The sequence below is a fragment of the Dromiciops gliroides genome, chromosome 2 (assembly GCF_019393635.1).
Source record: "Dromiciops gliroides isolate mDroGli1 chromosome 2, mDroGli1.pri, whole genome shotgun sequence".
NCBI classification, from domain to species: Eukaryota; Metazoa; Chordata; class Mammalia; order Microbiotheria; family Microbiotheriidae; genus Dromiciops; species Dromiciops gliroides.
Genome location: NC_057862.1, coordinates 551,013,257 through 551,037,388, shown reverse-complemented (window position 1 = coordinate 551,037,388; position 24,132 = coordinate 551,013,257). Strand labels below are relative to the sequence as shown.

The following is a 24,132-nucleotide window of genomic DNA, read 5'->3' as shown; positions in this document are numbered from 1 at the left end:
TTTGGCAGGTGTATAACGGAGATGCTTTCAAATGGCTACTTTTTTGTACTAGTTTACAAAGAAAAGCTAGCATTGCTAAGACTGCCATAATGTTTAATATGAAGTCATTCATTTGCAGAGACAGGACTCAGCAAAGCAATTTGATCTCATGAACAGAAAACTTGATTTACTACTATGAACTATGTAGGTTCTACTGGTTTGTCTAAAACTCTTACTATTTCATAATTGGTCTTAGAGACAGATTGAATTTTACTACTTAGGCTAAGATGACTCAGTGCATCATATTTTTAGGGAAGCAAAAAGCTATCACTGAAAAAACAAAGCGGCATCTTCAAACACAAAGGCCAATGATAAAATTGAGCATAGCAGTGGCCACGAAACTAACCTTTGGCACCTGCCGAAGATTTGGCTATCCATATGTTGCCCTCCCCACCCTCCTTCCTCCTGTTATAGGAGGCAAGGAAGACTTCCCTTTCATCTGTCCTTGAATTGTTTATCAAATGGCGGATTCCATTCTTCGAGGGCGATGCTGGGGCCACAGGAGTCTTGAGATTAGTCGGATAAATCACATAGGATTCTGGGAACCATGTGCATGATTCTGTCAATTCAGGACTTGTCTTGATTAACCTAATGGATAACAACAGATGGTCAGTTGTCCTTTTTTTAATTCCAAAGAATATCTTCTGAGGCATGGGAGTGGGAGGTAGGAGAACCACCCCCTGCTCCACCCCCCCAACCAACCCCGCTCACCCCCAGTTCAAAGAGTCCAATCTTTCACTCTGATCATGCTTTAATAAGGCCTAGGTGACAAGAAGGCACAGGAGGAATGGAGTAGCCAAAGATTGGACTCTTTTTCTGGCTTAGCTCTTGTCTTTGGGCCCTTACATGAGGGAAACATGATATACCCCGAGGCCTGAGTCCATTTGCCAAAAGGAATGTTAAAAGTATACTCTAGCTCATTCTGACATGGCACTTGATCCAAAATAACTTTGTAGTATCTGCAAAGAACTAGAGATATTTCCTGTTATCCTTCAGTGTACAACTTCTCAAATCAACATTTTTTGCACAAGAATACATTTCACGAAAAACTAAACCAGACCTATGCTGGCAAGGTGAAAAGTTGAAGTCATTTGGCTAATACAAGCTAAAATACAAAAAACAAAAAAGAGCAATTTTGCCTCAGCTATCTGGATAATTTATGTGGGGGAAAAAGCAGCAGAGGTGGTAGTAGAAGGGACCTGAGTTATTCAAACAATTTTCTCAGTTCTCTAGTTCTCTGTGTTAGGGTAGAGCTATCTTCGGTTTCTAAAGAAAAAGACAACATCTCTAATTAGCAAGGACCTCAGTAAGTATAGTAAGAAGTCTGGCTGTTGCAACAGACTCCTCATTAGCCTCTTTGTCTTAAGCCTTTACCCTCCCTAATACATCCTCCACATAGCTGCCAGTTTGATTGTGCCACTCCCTTTAAAAAAATAAAAAAAAAGCTCTAGTGCTTCCCTATTGCCGTTAAGATAAAATACAAATGCTTCGATTTGGTATATAAAGCCCTTCACGATCTGGTTCCAATCTATCTTTCCAAGCTGATGACACATTGCTCCCCTTCACACACTTGATAGTTCAATTCAAACTGGCCTCGCACACAAAACTCCATCAGTTACTTCCACACCCTTGCACAGTCTGTCCCTCCCTACCCTCCAGCCAGGAATGCATTCTTTTGCTATTCTTAGTATAAGTAAATTCCTTCAAACAGCTCAAGCACCACCTACTACCTGAGGCCTTTTCTCACTCTTCTGGCTGTTCATGTCCTCCCCTCACCCCAAAAATTTTATTTCTATTTCTTATGGGACTTTGTGTAGAAGGTAATATATGGAGGGCAGCTAGGTGGTGAAGTGGTTAAAGCACCGGCCCTGGATTCAGGAGGACCTGAGTTCAAATGCGACCTCAGACACTTGACACTTACTAGCTATGTGACCCTGGGCAAGTCACTTAACCCCAACTGCCTCACCAAAAAAACCCCCCCAAAAAACAAAACAACCAAACAACCAAAAAAAGCCACCTCTGGAGAGGGCAGCTATGTAGCTAGGTGGCATAGTAGATAAAGCACTGGTCCTAGATTCAGGAGGACCTGAGTTCAAATCCAGCCTCAGACACTTGACACTTACTAGCTGTGTGACCCTGGGCAAGTCACTTAACCTTCATTGCCCTGCCCCCCCAAATATTTCTTATGTATTTAATATTTATATGTGTAAATATAGGCAACTACTTAGCACAATAGACAGTGTTAGATTTGGAGTTAGGAAGAACTGAGTTTAAATCCTGTCTCAGACACTTACTAGCTGGGTGACCCTGGACAAGTCCCATAACCTCTCTGTGCCTCCAGTCTCTTCATTTGTAAAATGAGGATGTTAATTGCACCTACTTCAGAGTGTTATGAGGATCAAATGAGGAAGGTATGTAAGACATGCTATAAACCTTAAAGTGCTATATGAATGCTGTTATTATTGCTGTATTCAGTCATATCTGACTCTTTGTGACCTTACTTTAGAATCTTCTTGGTAAAGCTACTGAAGTGGTTTACCATTTCCTTTTCTACCTCATTTTACAGATAGAAAAACTGAGGCAGAGTCCATCCACAGTCACCCAGCTAGTAAGTGTCCGAGGCCAGATTTGAACTCATGAATACGAGTCTTCCTGATTCCAAGTTCAGTGCTCTGTCCACTGTACTGCCCAGCTATTGTTTTCAACAATAGATCATAAACTCAACAGAAGCAGGGATTACCTCTTTTTTCTTTTGTCTCTGTAACCCTAGTATCTAGGACACTGCCTGGAAGATAGTGGATGCTGAATAATTGCTTGTTGATTGATTCATAATGTATTCTGACATCAAATCAACAAATATTTGTCTGCTCCTTACTATAGCTGAGTTACTAAATTAGGTGAGTATTCCAGGAGAAATGAAGGAACTTAATGAACACCGCAAAACAGACTGAATAATCAGAGCTAATCTTAGGAAACCAAAGGAAAAGACACTTAGCAAACCTGTGGATTCTCAGTCACATTTGAATTGCCCTCTACTGTCCACTCCTCTTAGCTTCACATGGGGAGAGGATTAAGGAAACTAGGCTTTTCTTTCAGTGGTTGGGGGGAGGGGAGGTGGAGATTGTTGAGCGGGGGACACCTGAGCAACTGATGCTCCTCAGACCAGGTGACGAAATTACAAACTAGAAGGGGCATTTAACACAGACAACAAGCTATTAAATGAAGTATAAAGAAGGGCTTGCATGTTGCTGCCCCTTTACAAGGTGAGAAGAATAGTTTGAATCCAGTGTGGTGGAATTAAAGGGAAGCTAAGCCAATTCTAAAGAAAAATAAAAGAGGCAGAAGACAGCTCTGAAGAGTGTGGGCACTGGCAGTCAAGAAGAGAGCCAGTTATGGAAGAGGAACCCAGCTCTAGAGAGGGAATCTGTCTCTGCCTCTTGGAGGAGAGAAGGGGTTTCTTTCTCATACCTCCCTCATGCACCACTCACTGCACCCCACCCTCCAATCCACTGGACTTGGCATCTAGTGGGAGAGGGGAAAGTTTTGTACCTAATTTTCTCAGGATACCATCTCAGTAAATGCCTTTACTTTGAGCTAATTGTATTCTCTAGGTTGTTCAGTTGGTTTTCAGCCTTGTCTGACCCTTTGTGATCCCTTTTGGAGTTGTCTTGGCAAAGATACTGGAGTGGTTTGCCATTTCCTTCTCCAGCTCTTTTGGTTTTTTTTTTTTGGTGAGGCAGTTGGGGTTAAGTGACTTGCCCAGGGTCACACAGCTAGTAAGTGTCAAGTGTCTGAGGCCGGATTTGAACTCAGGTACTTCTGAATCCAGGGCCGGTGCTCTATCCACTGCGCCACCTAGTTGCCCTGCCAGCTCATTTTTAAAGATAAGAAAACTGAGGTAAATAGGGTTAAGTAGCTTGCCTGGGGACACACAGCTATTAAGTGTCTGAGGTCAGATTTGAACTCAGGAAGGTGAGTCTTCCTAACTCCAGGTATGAAAGTATGAAAAGAGTCTTCCTAACTCCACTGGGCCACTCAGCTTCCCTGTTCTCTAGGTATTAAATGGGTGTTCTCGAGCTAGAGTTTTAGAGCAGTGTGGACTCATAGAGTACCCTGGGGATAGTTGTCCATCCAGGGAACCCAAACTTCAAGTTCAAATTAGTGGGGGAGGTTCCCCAGAGTGGGGTGCTCCTTTTCAATCTTGAACAAAAAGCCCATATACAAACAGGCAAGCAGGACATTTCCAAAGAGGACAATACTTTTACTAAAAACAATGAAGTTAATTTTATTAAAGTTAGGTTAAAAGAAGCTTAAGCCCTTTTTCCCCTCTTTTTTGAGAGTTTTGAAAAGTTATTTAACTATCTTACTACATTATTATTGAAGAACCCTGTTGTATCTAATAATAATAATACTAGGGGCAGCTAGGTGGCACAGTGGATAGAGCACCAGCCCTGGAGTCAGGAGGACCTGAGTTCAAATCTGACCTCAGACACTTAACACTTACTAGCTGTGTGACCCTGGGCAAGTCACTTAACCCCAATTGCCTCATAAAAAACCAAACCAAAACCAAAACCAAAAAAAATTAAAATAATAATAATAATAATAGCTAACATTTATATAGTGTCAACTATGTTCCACGTACTGTGTTAAACACTTTACAAATATCTCATTTGATCCTAATCCTAGGAGGTAGGTGCTATTATTAAGCCCATTTTACACGTAAGAAAACTGAGGCAAACAAAACTTAAGTGACTTGCCCAGGGTCACACAGCTAGAAAGTATCTGAGGCTGGATTTGAACTCAAGTCTGCATGACTCCAGGTCCAGCACTGTATTCCTTGCTCCACACAGCTGCCTTGAGCTGTCTTTTACTCATTTTTTAAACCTGATAAAAGTAGACTTTCAAAATAAGCTTCATTTTCAAGGCTCCAGTTTCTTATGCCACCAGTTTTTGAATGAACCATTTTCTATATGTAGGCCTTAACATGGGTAGCCATGTATCTTCTCTAAGTAGAAATAATAATAACTATAACAAATACATATATAGTGCTTTAAACTTTGCTGAAGGCTTTACAAATAGTATCTTGTTTAATCTTTACAATATCCTTGAGAAGTACTATTATGTCCCCCATTTTACAGATAACCAAACCAAGGTAAAGATTAAGTGACTCACCCAGGTTTGTAAGCTATTAAGTGTTTTGAGACAAGATTTGAACTCAGGTCTTCCTGCCTCCCAAGTCCAAGGCTCTATTTACTGTGCAACTAAGCTGCCTCTAAGTAAGTACATTTTGGAACCCATTAATAATGAAAAGCTAAATATTTAACAATAAAAAACTGTAATAGTCTAGGATCATGGGAAGGTTAACCATAGCTCCATAGCATGTCCTAGGGTTCTATGTTCAAGAACATAGCATGTTCGAGGGATATTTTGGCTTAGCACTTTGGTATTGCTACAACTGTTACTTCAGTATTAGTTATGAATGAATTCTTTTTTTTTTTTTAGTCAGGCAATTAGGGGTTAAGTGACTTGCCCAGGGTCACACAGCTAGTAAGTGTTAAGTGTCTGAGGCCGGATTTGAACTTAGGTACTGCTGACTCCAGGGCCGGTGCTCTATCCACTGCGCCACCCAGCTGCCCCCACAAATGAATTCTTTATTGTTATTCAGGTAATAATTATGAAGAACCTAAAGTGACGCATGACCAGGTATTATGTATCTGAGATCAAAGATCCAAGCTTTCCTTAAACACAAACAGGTCACGTTGCCCTTAAGAAATTATTTATAGACTGATTAAAAATCTGTACCACTGGAAAATGACTAGACATGTATTTGGACCCCCGTGTTTCCTCTAGTGACTTCTGCTTCTCATGGAACACCTAAAAAGGCATGGAAAGACAACTATGTGGCTATGGAGAGGCAGGTTTTAATAACCATTCTCATTTACTTTTCAACCCAACTCTTTAAAAATTTACTTTTTAATTTGGAAAAAAAATTGAAAAAAAAAAAAAGGAAAAGCAGCAGACAAGGCATTTTCTTTAAAAAAAAATATATGGGAAAAAAGAACCCTTCCAAATGAGAGGAAACCAATCCCGGTAGGATTCATTTTTATGGAAGTTTCGTTGATAAACTTGGGCTCCTGTGACTTGGGGAAGATGAAGGAAGGGAAGGGGCAATCATTAAGGGCTTATAGTGGCGGGTTTGTGTATACTACCATGCCAAGTGCTTTACTAATGTTATCTCACTTGAGTCTCACCGCAAGCTTGGGAGGTAGGGGGTTATAATTAGCTATTGTTATTCACATTTTACAGTAAAGGAAACTGAAGCAGACATGTTAAGTGACTTGCCCAAGGTCACATAGCTAGAAAGTCTAAGACTAGATTTGAATCCAGGTTTTCCTGACTGCAGGTTCAGTGTTCTATTCACTGTGCCACCTAGCAGCCTACAGAGGAATCTTCCTTGAGTGAATGGAGTTGTTAATCTCAGTCATTAGGTTCAGGTCTTGTCAATGGGGAAAGAGGGGAAAGGGGAAAGAAATAATCATTTATATAGAGCCTAGGGTGTGCCAGGAATCGTGCTAAGTGCTTTAGAAATATTATCTCATTGGATCATAACAACAACCCTGGCAAATGAGTTCTTTTATCATTCTCATTTTAGAGATAAGCTCCTGAGGCAGGCAGAGATGAAATGACTTGCCTAGGGTCATGCAGCTAGTAAATATCTGAGGCCAGATTTGTATTCAGGTCTTCCTGACTCCAGTTCTTCACTGTGCCACATAGCTGTCTTGGCAATTCATTGACAGTGGAATTATAAACTGATATATTCTTTTTGCTGAGCAATCTGACATTATACTTTAGAAGTTACAGAGATAATCATACCACTTGATGTAACAATTGCCTTGCTAGCAATTTACTCTGAAAGTTATCAAAAACAAAAAGATGGCTACCTGTTCAAAGATATTTTTTCTAGCAGCATGATAGTAATTATTTAAAAAGTGGAAGGAACCTAAATGTCCAATAATAAGGGAATAGTTAAATAAAGTGTGGCATGTTCATGTAATAGAGACATTAAGATCAACACATATGAGGAATTCAAAGAAATCTGGAAAGTGAAACAATGAAAGGGATGAGGAAATTGAGGCAAACAGATATTAACCGACATGTCCACAGTCATACCACTAGTGTCAGTGACTGGATTTGAATTCAGGTCTTCCTGACACTAGGCCCAGCACTCTATCTAGCTGTCATAACAGAGTTCTAGTGTGTTACCAAATAAGCAAAAAGCAAATTTTTTTCCTATTTCTTTAAAAAATATTTCAATGTTGGAGGCAGCTAGGTGGCACAGTGGATAAAGCATCGGCCCTGGATTCAGGAGGACCTGAGTTCAAATCCAGCCTCAGACACTTTACACTTAATAGCTGTGTGACCCTGGGAAAGTCACTTAACCCTCATTGACCTGCAAAAAAAAAGTTTCAATGTGGAAAAAAGCATACTTAAAAAAATTCGGCAAGGTTTAATGTTCACTTACTTAACTAAGGAAGCTTTTCGACAAAGTTTGTCGGCCCCTCTGTAATAATTCACCAACTGTATAAGACCAGGCTCATGACCTATAAAGGAGAACAAGCAGTTAAATAAGGCATTAATTTTAATGGTTGAGTAAGACAAGGAAAAGGGGTTGGGTGAGAGAACACCAAGAGAAACAACTGTATCATTATTATCCAACAATATTACACAGAAAGGGGTGGCTATGATACTATAACCAGTTTATGTTTTTCCTATTTGAGGACCAGCCAGTTAATATTTCCTAAGGACTTAGCATGTGCCAGGCTGTGAGCTAAGTTAGGGGCTTCAAAGAATTGCAAAAACACTCCCTGCCCTCAGCCTACATTCTTTTTTTTTTTTTTTTTTTTTTGCGGGGCAATGGGGGTTAAGTGACTTGCCCAGGGTCACACAGCTAGTAAGTGTTAAGTGTCTGAGGCTGGATTTGAACTCAGGTACTCCTGAATCCAGGGCCAGCGCTTTAACCACTTCGCCATCTAGCTGCCCTCTCAGCCTACATTCTAATGGGGGAGAGAACACGTAAATAACCAGGAATAGATAAGAGAAACACAGAATAAAATAATCTGAAAGGGGAAGGTATTAGCAGTTGGTCAGGGGGATATGGACTAAATGGGGTTTGAACTGAATCTCAAAGGAAACCAGGAAAACTAGGAGGAGGTGAAGGGATGGAGCATTCTAGGCATGGAGGACAGGAGAGATGGGAGATGAATATCTTATTTGAGCAACTGCAAATGAGAGTGAGACATACGGGGGACTGTGGCAGGGGTGGGGGGGTGGGGGGGTGAAGGAGACAGAGACAGACAGACAGAGACAGGGACAGACAGAGAGACAGCGAGATAAAGACAGAAACCCAAAGACAGAGGAACAGAGAAAGAGAGATAGGCAGACACAAGCAAAGAGATAGACACAGAAAGAAAGTTAGACTTCTGCTTTAGAAAAATTTCCTTGATGGCTGAGTGAGGGTGGATTGGAGCAGAGAGAATTAAATAGGGCAGAGAGATCACTTCGAAGGTAATTTTCAGGTGAGAAGTAATAAAGGTCTAGGATCATGGCTGTATGAGTACAGAGAAGGTGACATATCTAGGAAATGTGAGCGTAGAAACAGTAAGACCTGGCAATGGATTGGAGATGTGGAGTGAGAGTGAGGTGTAGAGGATAAAGCCCCTGGATGACTGCGGAGGGGCTGGGGTGGGGGGGAGATAGAGGATAGAGGTGCTCTTGACAATAGTAGGGATGGTTCAGAAGGGGGGAAAGGGTTTTTTTGTTTGTTTGTTTGTTTTTGTTTTTAAAGATAATGAGTTCTGTTTTGGACATGCTGAATATATCTATGGGACATCTTATTTGAGATGATCAAAAGATAGGTGGAGATATGTGAATATAGCTCAGCAGAGTCATGTAGTCCTGGAAATTACTTATATAAAGATGGGAATTTAATTCATGGAGCTGATGAGATTATCAAAGTAAAATAGTATAAAGAAAGGGTTTTTAACCTACACTCTGTGGACTTAAAACAAAATTGATAACTATATTTCCACATCGTCCCCTTTGTAACCTTACATTTTAAGAATTTTGATCATTTAAAAACATTATTCTGAGGAGTCCATAGGTTTCAGCAAACCACCATTGTGGTACGGAAGGAAAAGAGAAGAAGCTCAGGTTATATAGCCTTGGGGAACACTCATGGTTAGTGGACATAACATGGACAAAGAGTAACAGAGGAGACTGAGGAGTGGTAAGTCAGAAAGGAAGAGAAACAGGAATGAGCAGAGGCTCAAACACCTTGGAGGCCAGAGTATCCAGATGTAATTGACCAGGCAAATGCTGCAGAAACCTCAAGGAGGATCAGGACTGAGAAAAGGCCATTAGAGGTTGCAGTTAAGAGCTTACTGGTAACTTTGGAGAGAGCAGTTTCTGTCAAATGGTTAGACTGGAAGCCAGAGGACAGTAGAAGTGAGTGAGAGGAGAGGAAGTTGGAGGTACCAATTGTAGCGTGATTTCTCAAGGAGCTTGGTTACTTGGGGGAGGAGAGACAAAGGGAAAGTGAGACCAAAGGAAGGATTTTGGGTTTTGTTTGCTTTTGGAAGCGGAGATAAATAAACAAGAAATAAGGTGTTTTAGAGCATTGAAGATAAGAGTGATTGGGGATGATGCCTTGAGCAATTTGCTGGAACAGGTAAGCAATCAAGTGTCAACATTCACTCTTATCCCAGTAGGGGATTACCAATTCACCAGACTTTCCATTAATCAAAGATTACCTGAAAGGCATTTTAACAGATCAATGTTTACCTCCTCCCTTAACCCCACCAAGCTAATTGTTTTTCCCAATCATAGATTTCACTATAAGCAAAAAGGCCCGTTGCAAAAGGGAGGCTAGTAGAAAGTATCACACTGGAGTTCAGAGAGGCAGAGATTTAGACCTGAAAGGAGCCAGCTACTCCAGCCCCTCCCTCACTCCCAACATTTTACAGATAAGGAACTAAGGCCCTGAGAGATATGTCACTTAACCAAGGTAGCACAGGTGGAAGTAGCAGAGAGGAGATTTGAACTCAAAAATCTTTTCCAGCACTGTAGCAAACATGGGTCTAGCTGGAGAGAGAGAGACACTTTTTTAACAAGAAATTCTTGCCTCTAAACACGAGAGAGTGCTGGGTCTGAAGTGAGGAAGACTCATGCTCCTGAGTTCAAATCTTACCTCAGACACTTACTAGCTGTGTGTTACTTAACCCCGTTTGCCTCAGTTTCCATATCTTTAAAATGAGCTGGAGAAGGAAATGGCAAACCACTCCAGTATCTTTGCCAAGAAAACTCCAAAGGGGGTCACGAAGAGTCAGACATGATTGAAACCACTGAAAAGCAACTTCTGACTCCAGATTCAGCCCTCCTTCCACTGTACCATTCAACTCCCAAATATTATATTGAGCAACATTCATGAGGTAGGTAATGGGAGGTGTTATTTATGTCCTAATGAAAGCATGTAATTAAAGTCTGCTAGAAGGCAAAGTTATCACTATCTGCCCTGCATCTTCTCTTCCCTCAAAACCCCTACTTATAGGGTTTGCTGGGCTGCCCCCCTAATTTCATCCTCAGCAAATTCTCTCCCTTTTATGCTTCATCTAAAGCCAATTATATAACAGAAAGAGAGTATAAGAGAAGGGAAGGGAAAAGGGAAAGGATTACATGGTGTAAAAGGAGTAAGAATCAAGATCCACAGGAAAGAATTTCAGAGTTGGAAGGGACATCAGTGGCTACCTAGTTCATTCCCTCAGATCTGAAAAAGAATCCCTATTTCAAAATACCTGGCAGGTGGTCATCCTGTCTATACCTGAAGAACTTCAGTTACTGAGACAGCTTTTTCCACTTTTGGAGAATTCTAATCATTAGAAAGTTTTTCCTGACATCAAGCCTAAATCTGCCTCATTGTAACTTCCACTCAGTGCTTTTAATTTTGCCTCTGAGTACAAGCTAAACAAGTCATGCTGATATATATCTTGCCACTGGACCCAGATGCCTCTGGAGTGAGCGAGGTTGGTGACCTTGCACAGCCTCCCCTCACTTAATTCCAATTCAGTGCAAGTCATGACATCACCCTGATGTCAATGGTCCTCTTTGGAATGAAGGACAAACAACAATAACAAACAAATCTAATTGCTTTTCCATATGATAAACCTTCAAACATTTAATATTGCTAAATGAATTGTGTATCTACCCCCAAGTCTTCTCTTCTCCAGGCTAACTGCCCCTCCCATCTCTACCTCACCTGGTTCCTTCAACCTAGCCTCATATGTATGGATTAGAGGCCCAATCGCTGAGTGGCGCTCCCCTTGACTATCCATCCATAGCTTATTAATGTCCTTCCTAAAAGTGCTTCCCATTACTGAATATGATACTCCAGATATGACCTGGGTGGGGCAAGAGAACAAGAGTTAAGAGTACCTTCTTATTCTTGGACACTTTCTCTTCTCTTAATGCAGTCTAAGATTGCATTAGCTTTCTTGGCTATCATACCAACCTTTTAAAAAGTTTTTATCTAAACATTTATATTGATTTCCTCACTCCCTTCCATGCTAGGAAGGCAGTTCCATTGTACATGTTTTTCTAAAGGAGCAGTTTCCTATTATATGAATTCAGCTTCTGGTTTTTACAAATTTCTGAAGGTCAGAAGTATCCATTTCTTACGGCATCACCATTTTAGGTCATTAAACTCCTGCCCCCTCCCCAGCACCAAAATATCAAAATTTCCTTCTTTATTATACAGTTTTTAAAAACCAGAACAACTTCACATTACTCTGACTCACAGTATATTGTCTCAATTGGGAAAATTACCCACAAGTAGCAGAACTATCCAGTGAGAAACATTAAGACAGGAAAGTAAGCTGTGGGCTGTCCTCTCCCACAGGGAAAAAAGGTTTTTCTTCTAGTACTTTAGGGCCTAAAGGAAGGCCCAGCACTTACTACAGGGATGTCTATCCAGCAGATATTTAATAATGTGGACAAAGAATATGACCAGATAAGACAATGTCTTTGAAAGCATTTGGAAACTGTAAAGGGTTATAACTCAACAGCAACATCTTCAACTGTGACAAAGCATAGACTTGTGTGTATGTGTGTACACACACATATAAGTATATAGTCAACTTATATACAATGGACAAAATGAGAGGTAGTATAGAGTCAGAGGATCTGGGATTGAATCCTAGCTCTGATGGATACGAAATGTGTGACTTTGCCAAGTCACTTTCACTTCTCTATGACTTAGTTTCCTCCTCTGTAAATTGAGGGAATAGGATAAGATCTATAACAGGAATTCTTATCCCTTTTGGTATCATTGAGCCCTTTGGTATCTTGATGAAGTCTATGAAGCCCCTTCTCAGAGAAAATGCTTTTAAATGCATAAAAGAAAACACGTATAAGATTGCAAAATTCATTCTACTGAAATGCAGTTTTCAATATATTAAAATTAACAAATTCATGGACTCCTCAATTTATAAGGTTTCAGGAAGAAAATCTATGATCCAATAAAAGAAAAAAATCAAGCTCCAGGAATCAAATGACCATAATGGGATTTGGAGCTAGGGAACTTGAAAGATCATGTGCACCAAACCCTAGATTTTATAAAAAAAATGAGCTCCCTCCCCACCAAAGGTGAAATGACTTGCTTAAGATCACACAGGCAGTAATGGAACCAGGTTTCAATCCAGTGCTCAGATTATAAATCAAGGGCTTTTTCTAATCTTCTAGGCTGCAAAGCACTTAACCAAAATATCATTCAACACTCTGAACTAGAAATGTCAGGTTGTTTACAACACATTATCATCTTTATAATCTGCAAGAGGAGAAGACCAACGTAACTGGTGTGTATGAAACCTGAAGCTAGAAAGATAAAGGGACAGTAAAATGCTGCAGAAATGAAATAGGTATAGGGATAGATGTACCTTCTCCCAGTTCAATCCAAGAGGAAAATCAAGTGTATTTGGTGTACAATTGAGTATCTTAAAAATGTATGTATTTATTTATTTATTTTTGCAGGGCAGTGAGGGTTAAGTGACTTGCCCAGGGTTACACAGCTAGTAAGTGTCAAGTGTCTTGGGCCGGATTTGAAATCAGGTCCTCCTGAATCCAGGGGGGTGCTTTATCCTCTGCACCACCTAGCTGCCCCCTAGTGTACAACTGAGTATCAATTGAATAGAGTGGAGTATCAGTAGAGTAGAAAATGAGTAAAACCAAGTATTTATTAAGCACCTACAAGATGCTAGGAATGGTGCTAAGAGCAGGGTTTACAAAAACAAAAGTGAAACAGTCCCTGACATCAATGAGTTTATAATCTAGTTCAGGGACATGTGTGTGTATGTATATGCACATATATATATATATATATATATATGCATATATGGATCTACAAAATTCATACAAATGGATTATTATTTTGGGAGGAAGGCATTAACAGCTAGGTTCAGGAATCAAGAAAAACTTCATTTAGGAGATGGTGCTTGAGCTAAGCTTTGAAGGAAGCTAGCAATTCTAAGAGGCAGAAATGAGAAGAGAATGAAATCCAGGCATGTTGCAGACACGGAAATAGAAGGTAGTGTGCTGTGTGAGGAACAGCAATAAGGCCCATTGGGAATGAATGCAGAATGTTTGAAGGGGAGTAACATGCAATAAGTCACTGAGAAGGAGGAGTGGCTCAGGTCAGGAAGGGCTAAGTGTCAAACTACAAAAGTCTGCATTGTATCCTAGAGGCATGAAGAGACCCCGGAAGTTTTATTGAGCAGGAGAATGACACAGTTAGACCTGCTTTTAGGAAAATCACTTGGGCAAATCAGCAGAGGATGGATTGGAGTGTGGAGACAGTTGAGGCAGGGAGATCAAAATGGATGCTATTGTAATAGTCTAGGTGAGAGTAAATGAGGGCCTGAACCAGGGTGGAGGCCAAGTGAATGGAAACAAGCTGACATATACAACAGATGTAGTTGAGGTCAAAAGAAGAAGATGTGGCAAAAGACTAGAAAGGTGGGATGAGGGTGAGGAATCAAGGACGATCCCCATGTTACAGCAAAGGAAAAAAAGGAATATAAAGTGCTTAATGTTTATTTATACTCTTGGATTTTTACTCTGAAAGGGAGACCAAGAACTAGGTGCCTGATATATTTCCAGAGAGAACAATGAAAGTTGGAGGAAGGGGAGGGGCAGAGAAAGTAAAATATTGAAGGCAAATCCCTAAATGTTGAGAAGAACCATCATTTTATTAAAGGAATTTGAAGCCCAAAGGTGATGCTATCTCTTGGGGATTATGCTGAGAATCCAAGTACATTACCCACATACAGAGTGATATATAGTATCTCTTTTCTCATTGTGAAATGGAAAGAATTTTTTATTTGTATTCCCAGACCCTAGCACATTATCTGGCTCGAAGTAGGGAGTTAATAAACGTTTGTTGATTGACTAAAAACATGGGTAGCATGTAGATGTTTGCATGATGGAAAGATTACAGAATTCTATTTCATTGAAATGTTAGAGCTAGAAGGGACTTAGGGGTCATCTATTCCAATCCTCTCATTTTACAAATGAGAAAACTGAGGTATAGACAGGAAGTGACTTGTCAGTCATAATGTGATTTAATAGCAGAGCCAGGACTAGAACAGTCTACACCATACTCCTAGGTCAGTGCTCTTTCCATTACATTGACAATTAGATCAGAAAGGAAATTGGTTTTTAGAACACTGAGTACATATACACTTAATTATGACACAGAGTGATATGTAAACAAGATGAATTAATCAACCTGTCACCAAGCTGCCATACATGTATTTGCTACCCAAAACACTGGTCCACAGGCCAAATTTACATTACAGACCTGTTTTCTTCACACTTCTCTGTCTCACCTCCAAAAACCCTAACAAGTGTCACTGGAATGCCTGCTAGCCAAGACAATTAGGAGGTAGAAAATAAAATGGGACTTTTAACCATGACCCGAGTCCAGACTCCCAGCTGGTCATGGCCTGCCTCAGGCCCAGGAATTCTGCAGTTGGTTCTCTAGCTAGCCACAGGGATCTGGTACATTGGACACCTGTCAGATGAACAGTCAGATGGTATCCCATGAGCCAAGGGAGCACATGGTGAAGCATTGAAAGGCTGTTAATTGCTAAATTGCACACAAGCGAGCAACATTAAGCATCAGAAGTTATTAGCCAATATGTTTTACCACCAATGGGCTCCTTACTCATCCTCAGTCCAGGGCTGGGTTGCAGGAATAATTATTTAGTTCAGGTCACTAGCACAGATCATGCTAAAGCCCTTAGAGACAAAGCTTTTCAAAAAGTGACTTAGCTGATTCTCCACCTCTCTGGAAATTCCCATTTGCTGCAGTGCTGGGGAAGACTCCAATTCTAAGCTCAGCTGCTTACTCTCTATGGAACCTTAGGCAAGTCACGTCACCTCTAAGGGTCAGGTTTCTTTTTTAAAATGAGAGGGTTGGATTAGAAAACCTCTGTGGTCTCTTCTGGTTCTAAATTTAAGCTCCTTTGAATGAAGACAGCTAGTCTCAGTTCTATCCCCAATCACAATAATCTTCAAAATCAGAGGCATTCCACAGACCCTCCCACATGATGTCATCTTAAACCATCCTTTGATTTTGATAACAAGCAGCAAGGAGATTGTCTAATGGCTTTCCAGGCCACAGGTGGCTTAGTAGATAGAGTGGTAGACCTGGAGTCAGGAAGACTTGAGTTCAAATCCAGCCTCAGACACTTAATGGCTGTGTGACTCTGGGCAAGTCACATAACTTCTGTTTGCCTCAGTTTCCTCAACTGTAAAATGGGAATAATAATAGCATCTACCTCAAAGGGTTGTTGTGAGGATCAAACTAGACAATACTTGTAAAAAGCACTTAGCACAGTGCCCAGCACATATTAGGTGCTATAGAGATGTGTATTCCCTTCCTCTTTACAGCAGAGGTGTCAAACTTGGATTCACTCCCAAGTGTAGCCTGGACCAGATTAAAATGTAATTGTTCAATGTTTGGCAAGATACATAAAAACAAAGCATAATGCTAATTTGTGGTTTTTTAAGTCAATATGTGGCTTTCAAGGACCCCTCTCTAATGGAGTTTGCCACCACTGCTTTAAAGGACTGAAAGAATTAACCAGAAGCCAAAGAAGGCTTTTACTTTCCTCTTCTCAGTTCCTTAATTCCCTATGAGAAGAGTAACTAAGTTGTCACTGCCTTCCTTCTGGGTAAGGGAAATTTAAAAGTAAAGAAAAATAAACCTAAGAAAATACCCATAAGTTCAAATTTCTTTTACTAATCCAGTCATAGTCAGGGCAAACTGATGCTGCATGATAATCTATTGATTTGGTATGTAAACGAGCATTCTTATAAAAACTACCATCTCTTTGGCTTAGTGGCTAGAATGACAGCCTTGGGATTCACAAGGTCTCACTCTGAAACCTGCCTCTGACCCTAACTATGATCTTGAAAAAGTCACTTAAACACTCTGAGCTATGATTTCCACATCCATCAAAGTAGGATAGCAGCTCCTGCTTGAGATTGCTGTTGTGAGGATCAGATGAGAATGCCTGGAAGGTGCTTTGGAAACCTAAAAGCCCCATATAAATGGGAAATATTCGAATCTAAAATAATCCCTTATAAAAGCTTCCTCAGAAAAGGAAAGAACAAACCCATGTTGATAGGATTATTGGATCGAAGCTTTAGAGAAGGGAGGGACATGAGAGTTCATCTAGCGACCCCCTCAGTTTGAAGATGAAGAAAATGGGTTCCAAATTTCTAAGACTTTAAAATTGATCATTGGTAAGCTCTTTGCTCATTGAACTTCTAATGTCTCCCATTAACCCCAATCTCATTATCATTCTTTCTCTATTTCCCTATGATTTCTACACAAGCTCACCTTTGTGCAAAGTTTTCCTTGACTGTCTCCTCCATCTCACTGTCTTGGGTGAACTTCAGAACCTATATTCACAGTATCGATAATCTGATTTCAGGATTTTCTGCTGTCTACATTCTTATACTTTCCTCATATTGTTACACACCATGCTGTTCCCAGTCCCTCAATTTCAATGGTAACCTGAAGTGCTAAGTCTCATTCTTTCACCTTCACCACTCTGAGCCTAGTGTGGCTTCAAAAAAATTTAGGTGGCACAGTAATGTGTGAGCCCAAATTGCCAAACAGAGGATTAACAACTGTCACTTGTATAATAAGTGTGTTATATTTCTGAGCCACTTGCAAAAGGGCAAATGCATATTAGTTCAATTTCTTAATAAAGAAGGGACTAGGGGGCGGCTAGGTAGCGCAGTGGATAAAGCACCGGCCCTGGATTTAGGAGTACCTGAGTTCAAATCCGGCCTCAGACACTTGACACTTACTAGCTGTGTGACCCTGGGCAAGTCACTTAACCCCCATTGCCCCGCAAAAAAACCAACCAAACAAACAAACAAAGAAGGGACTAGTAGGTACTTCTAGAGAAAAGATGTCTATGGGAGGGGGACATAGCATGAAATGCTATTGTATAAAAGTGACAGCTAGGTGGTATAGGGGATGGAACACCAGGCCTGTTGTCAGGAAGATGAATCTTCCTGAGTTCAAATCTAGCCTCAGACACTTACTACCTTGTGTGACCCTGTGCAAGTCACTTAACACTGTTTGCCTCAGTTTCCCTATCTGTAAAATGAGCTACAGAAGGAAATGGCAAACCACTCCAGTATCTTTGCCAAGAAAACCCCAAATGGGGTCATGAAGAGTTGAAAATGGCTGATACGATTCAACAACATATGAAAGAGGAACCAGAACCAAGAGTAATAGGTAGAATTTGAAAAGAGGAAAATTTAGGCTTGACATGTGTAAAAATTTCTTAGCCATCAGTGCTATCCCGAAGTGGAATGGGCTGTCTCAGGAAGTGTATTCCCTTTCACTGGAAAACTTCAAGCAAAGGCTAGCTCACCAGCCAACACTGGAGAGGGGACCCTACCAAATTCCCCCAGAATAACAGCGATCACATACATGTGTACTGTGTGCTCCAGTTGTACAGAGTGTTTTCCAGCTTATTTCACGTGACTCTTTCAACCTTCTGGGGAGGTGGGGCTATGGTTATTATCCCCATAAGAATCAGAAGTCTTGTCCCCAAGGTCACTATTCCCCCAGTAGACTCTAAGCTCCTTGAGGGCAGGCACTATTTTTCATCTGTCTTTGTACTCTCAGGACCTAGCAAGGTGCCTTGCACACAGCATATTTAATCTGTGTTTTTTGGAGTGCAATAAATAGCGCTGCCAGGGCTCCAGCCTGGGTCCTCTGGCTTTAGCTCAGTTGCTGTCTAATAGTCCATGCTGCATTCTATCCAATGCTATCAACCCAATGGAGATTTAATAATCACTGAGAAGTGAAACCAGACCCAAATCCAGTTATTTCTCTAATTTGATGTCATTTTTTCCTTGTTTCCCACCAGTCTCTTATCTCATTGCATCCTGTTTATCTTCAGCAGACATGAGGTCATCCAGGCCCCACTGGGGATCCTGAAGGAGCTGACAAAAAGCTCTAAGAAGTTACTTTTGCAAGTGGAGGTTTATGTTTTCATCTGTGTTTAAAGGGCCTGAAATACAAATGGCTTGTTAGCTACCCTAACTTCAGAACCACTTCCTCCAGGTCATGCAAAACTGTCCTGATGGCCTCTCAGTTTCCATAAGAAAAACCAAGCTTCTTTATGGCTATATTAGTGTTAATTATGTAGGTGCCTAAAATAGCCTCAAAGGATTCTGGTAGTTGTAGGCATTGATAAGATCATAGATTCAGATCTCCCTGGGACCTTAGAAGTCACTTAGTCCAACACCTTCATTTTATAGATAAACAAACTGAGGCCCAGAAATAATTAAGTGACTTCCCCAAAGTCATACAAATAGCTGGTGGCAGAGCATGGATTCAAAAGATCTTCTGACTCAAACCCAATTCTCTGTTCATTATGGTATGCTGCCATAGCCTTCTTGCTACTCCTACTGTTACCATCCTGGGAGAGGCCTCCCTTTCTACCCACATGAACTACTTCAATAGCCTCCTAACAGATCTTCCTGCCTCCACTCCTCCACTCCTCCAGGCCATCTGTCATATTTCTTCCGCTGGTCTTATATTCCTTAAGAAGACAGGAAGCATTAGCATCGCTTGACTTGAGTACCAGGAGAAGAAATGAAGGAGCAATGATTTCATCAGCAGATGGGACTGCCACATAGTCTACGACTTAGTAAGTGAGTTGCCTTAGATATAAAGAGATTAAGCGATCTACCCAGGTCCACGTAGCTAGTCATTGTCAGAGGCAGGATTTGAACCTGGTTTTTACTGACTCCAAGGCCATGGTCATGCTGCCTCTTTAGCATCACTGTAAGCAAAATAAAATACAAAAATCTGGGAGCCCTACAAATGTCAGGAAGTGCATTTTAACTTGAGAACTGTCTGAGAAGATAGGGAAAAACCCAAGTTATCAAATACAAATGAACTCTCTGTGGCTTTATGCCACCCATCTGGATAGATACATTGGAAAATGTCTTGGATTAAAGTCATTTAAAAATTTCCTAATCACTTCATATTACTCTATTAATGTGATATGACTTTACCAGTGGAAATGATATTAAAGAAGAGTCATTACCCTCTGCTTTTGCTGCTGTACCCTAAGCCCCAGGGGCCAGTCCCATCTACTTGCAGCTGAAATCTTCCATACATGTTGTCTCCCCAATTAGAATGTGAGCTCCTTGAGAACAGAGATCATCTTACTTTTATGTTTGTATCCCTACATAAGAGGTTTTTTATTTTGCTTTAGGCATGGCAATTGCTATTACTTAACTCAGCTAGATTTCTAAACTGAAAATATGTCTTTTTTTTTTAAACTGTGCAAGAGAAAACACAAAACAGAGTAGAGCAAAGAATGTAGATGTGCTTCTACAAAAGAGAATGCAATGACTTGTCTCCTACCTCATTTCACAGCAATACTGATAATAAAGAACATACGTAAGCTAAGTAAAGAAGAACAGCATCCTTCCCACCCAGCCTATGTGACTTCCTTAAATGACATCTGGCTTAGATCTGTCACTCCTATCAGGTATTAAATACATGGCCATTCTACTTCTCTTAGTACGATTACTAACCACCTAGGACAACCTACATTCAAGAGCAAAATGTTGGTCATCAGGCTAACAAAGTCACCTTAGCCCATTCAAAAGTTAACTCATTTCCGTTTGTCTCCCAGAGTGAAGGTGACAATGAGCCAAATAAGAGGGAGAAGTTTTGCAGTAAGAGTTATAACAGTTCTTTGGAACATGGGCTAATTTTGAAACATTCTAATATACAAAATTAAATGTCTATTTCTATGTTCTTTTTCATCTTGATCTCCAAATTCGAAAAGTTTCTAAATTTCTCTTGTATTAATTAAAAAATATGACCCGTAATTTGAAGACTCCATTTTCTTATTTTCAAAGAGTAATGATACAATTTCATTCTTTATAAAGAACTCATAACATATAAACATAAGCTATATATAAATAAAACATTTCAACCTGATTCTATTACATGGGCTATTTTCATCCTTAAAATTACCTTTCACTCACATGGGGGTGACCTACTGTTTAATACTATAGTCACATACTATACTATAGGCACATAAGCTAAATTTATGAAACACCAAAATTATTAACAGTCATGATGATAAAGAGTTTTTAAAAATTTATATTGATTGCATATAGTCCATGCCCAAGTCTTCGGAAAAGATGAATGGATGGATTACACTGACTCAGGCTAAGCAGTCAAAAGGAAGAATGAACAAATGTTATAACAAATTATGTGACTCCTTTGTTCAAAGTTTGAGTGGAGAATGAAAGGAAAAGATTAACTACTAAGCCTACAATAATCATTTTGAGTCTTGTTGCATTTTGGATTCAGAGCTAACATGATTGTAACCTTATATAAGATCTACATTCATTAAATAATTTGGCAAATATGTTTTTAAAAAAAGAAAAATTAAATCTGATACCCTACCCAACTGTACACTCTTTTTTACTAGACTGGTTCATTAGTTTCATTTTTTGAGTCCAGCTGTTACTTTCCTATCTCATTACAATTTAAGTCTTCCATTGCTGGAGTTTCCAGCCTTAAAGAGGCAATCTTAAATAGACCACTTCCCTAGGAATCCAAGAAAAGGGAAACACTCAGCAGAATATTTCAAAGATCTGAAGATTGAATGAAATGCCAGGTTCAAGTTGAAAGGCAGTTTATCAGCGCTGCAGAATGACTGCCCAGAATTTTGTTGCTAACCATGAACGACTATTAGAACTGATCCTTTTTTCTTTTAAGCCCAAGAAAATCTGTATCTTTTTGAGGGAAAAAAAAGCCAAGAGACATAATTTATTACCTTGGATGCTGGGTAAAGCCCTGTTCAGGGTTTCTAACTGGCGAATACCAGATCTGAATCCCTCCCTTGTTGCAGTAGGCAACACCCAACACGCAAAGCTGCTGCTGTTCGGGACCCTAGGCTGTGCCAATACTTCCCCTTCTCCTTAGGGCAGCCCAGTCAGGTCCTCTACCGCCCCCCCCCCCCACCTCTGGTATAGTAACCCGGGTTTCCCAAAATGTAAATTCCTGAGTTGGCCCATTGTTCAGGATGGGCTGGGAGAGAGGAATTGGGAGGGTGGAATCATCAGCCATTCTAAGTCTGGTTTGGGCAAAGGGTCGAGAGATAAAACCGAATGGCTTCTCAGACCCTGGGTGATCTTTTCACCTTCGTGGATGGGTTCTAAGAAAGCGATCTGTGGGAAAAGATATATTGCTTTCATTTCCTCAGATTGGGAGGAGAGCATGCATTTAAAAAGTAGTAGGGGGGAGGTGGGCAGGGAAGGAGTGGGAAGTCTCTCACCCAGTCTCCCAAAGGGCAGCCTGTTCCTCTCTCCTAGCATCAGGTTAAACCTGGGGTTGTCTTTCTTCAGCCGTTTCCATTGTCCAGTCGAAAGCAGCAGCTTGGAGACTTCGGCATAGACGCTACTGTTCTCGTCGCGCACCACGAAGGTGTACATGATGTCAGCGGAGGGCAGCCCCGGCCCAGGTCTCAATGCGGGCAGCAGCTGCAAGGACAAGCCTGGCCCTGGCGGGCGACAGCCAAGGATGCGACTCGCAAGCTAATGAAGGGCCACCTTCCCGGCTCTGCATCGGGTACTGCCCCACGGCCAGGCGCCCGGCCACCGGCGACCCCGGCTGCTGTCGGACTGTTCCCCTAGGACTGCCCCCAAGCCCAGCGGCCGCCTTCCTCGTCTTCCTTTGGGCAATGTGGGGATTCTCCCTGGCTGCAGCGGCGTGCTCAGCGCCCAACCTCTTGGGCACTCCCTCCCCACCCTTCAGCGGCGGCCCCGCCTACCTGGTGGGGACCCCTAGCGCCCGCAGCCCACCGAGCCCCAGCTTCTGCTCAGCAGCCTTGCCTTCCATGGGCTCTTGGGGCGTCAGGAGCCCCCCGCCAGCCTTCAGTTCACAGGCAGCCTGGCTCCTGGGCGCCCGAGGCGGCAGCCACCTCTCGAGCTCCTTCCCGGCCCCGGCCCGGCCCCGCTATCGCCACTGCCTCGGCAGCTGCTCCTCCTCTTTCGTGGGGCTCCTCCTCCTACCCCTGTGATTCCGCGCTGAGCTCACGGGTCAAGGAGGAGGAGCCAGGCAGACGTCTCCGCTCCCCTTCCACTCTTGTCCCCGACGTTCCCTAATGCTCCTCGCCTTCCCTAAATCTCCTCCCGTTAGGACTTAGCGCTTCTTCAGCTCGTTCCCCGCCGCCCCTTCTGCAGACTCCCTAACCCATGCTGGGGTAGAGGTCCCCAGGGGGATTTGCGTAGGCGCGCTTCCCTGGAAGATGCAAGAGGCGACGTTCGGGAGGTGGGCACAGAGATGAAGGAGATGAAGGAGTAGGGGCAGATTGGTGAGGAAGGCGGGAGGGAAAGGACGGTCTGCGGCCATCTGTCTGTTTTAGTTGTTTTGTCGTAGTCACGTTCTTTGTTTCAATGGACATGGACACACACGCACACACGACTTATATCCGTCTTTCACCCCCAACCCCTGTCTTGTTAGATATATTACCCACACTTCTAACTAGCAAGCTAGCCCAGAACTGTTGGATTGGAGGGCAAGAACAAGTCTGGCATTACAACTTCCAAGACATCTTGCCCCCCTAAAACGTTACAGCTATAGTAATTACCTTAATGAGGGCTTGAGGGGAAACCCGTTTATCCTGCTTGAAGTGAGAGTGGTTAGAAGGGAAGGGAGAATAAAGGTAGAAAAAGACCACGTGGGTGAGTAGTAGGGACAGACTGGAATGTTAACGATGACCCTAAGTTAGTTTGGCTTAGTGCGGGACATTCCAAAATATGGACCCCATGCTTCACGTTTAGATAGTGCTTGAAGGTTTGCAAAGACATTCCCTTATAACCCCATTGTGAAGTAGATGATGCCAACAGATCATTCCCACTTTACAGATAAGAAACTGAAGCTCCAAGAGGTTTTGCCATGCCTCTAGTCACGCAGCGAGTTAGTATCTGAAGGGGGAATTCAGTTCCGGTCTCCAAGTGCCAACTGTGCTCTTTCTCTTGACGATCCTTCCCTCCCTCCCCCCTTTAAAAAATCCTTGGCCTTTATTTTCTTACCTCTCCCTTAATTTCTTACCTCTTTACTCTTCCTTTCTACACTTGTTCAGCAGGAATCATATACTATACTACCTCCCTTAACATTTCCTATATTTCCAGCTCCTTCTTTGGCTGGGTCCATCACCTCTCTATTTCCACCCACATTTTCCGGGCCAGACTTTCCAGCTCCAATACCTCTAACCTTCCTGTTGGGACATCACTTCCCTTCCTACCAGGCCTTCAATTTTAGACATATGCCTCTTTTTTCTGCAGTGTCATAAACGAAATCTTTGACTTTAAAAAAAATAGAACTGATACTATAATCACCTCTAAACTCACCATGTCTAAAATTGAGTTCATAACTTGTCCACCAGCCCTTAAGACTCCTCCTCCAAAGTTTTCTTT

General features: G+C 41.6%; 1 protein-coding gene across 3 annotated transcripts in view; it reads right to left on the bottom strand.

The window, feature by feature from the left end:
* The window catches only part of TTL (tubulin tyrosine ligase), a 64,332-nt gene extending 41,625 nt beyond the window's left edge, over positions 1-22,707 (bottom strand). For 2 of the 3 annotated variants that reach the window (XR_006354807.1, XM_043984089.1), the window contains exons 1-3: positions 21,990-22,707; positions 7,562-7,640; positions 386-627 (exon numbers count right to left, since the gene is read on the bottom strand). Coding sequence is in view for 2 of the 3 variants with exons in the window: in XM_043984089.1 (XP_043840024.1) it covers positions 386-627; positions 7,562-7,640; positions 21,990-22,146 (478 nt within the window). In the remaining variant the exon portion in view is untranslated. The remainder of the gene's footprint in view (positions 1-385; positions 628-7,561; positions 7,641-21,989) is intronic. The other variant, XM_043984090.1, reaches the window with a different exon arrangement.
* Positions 22,708-24,132: the final 1,425 nt, after the last annotated feature.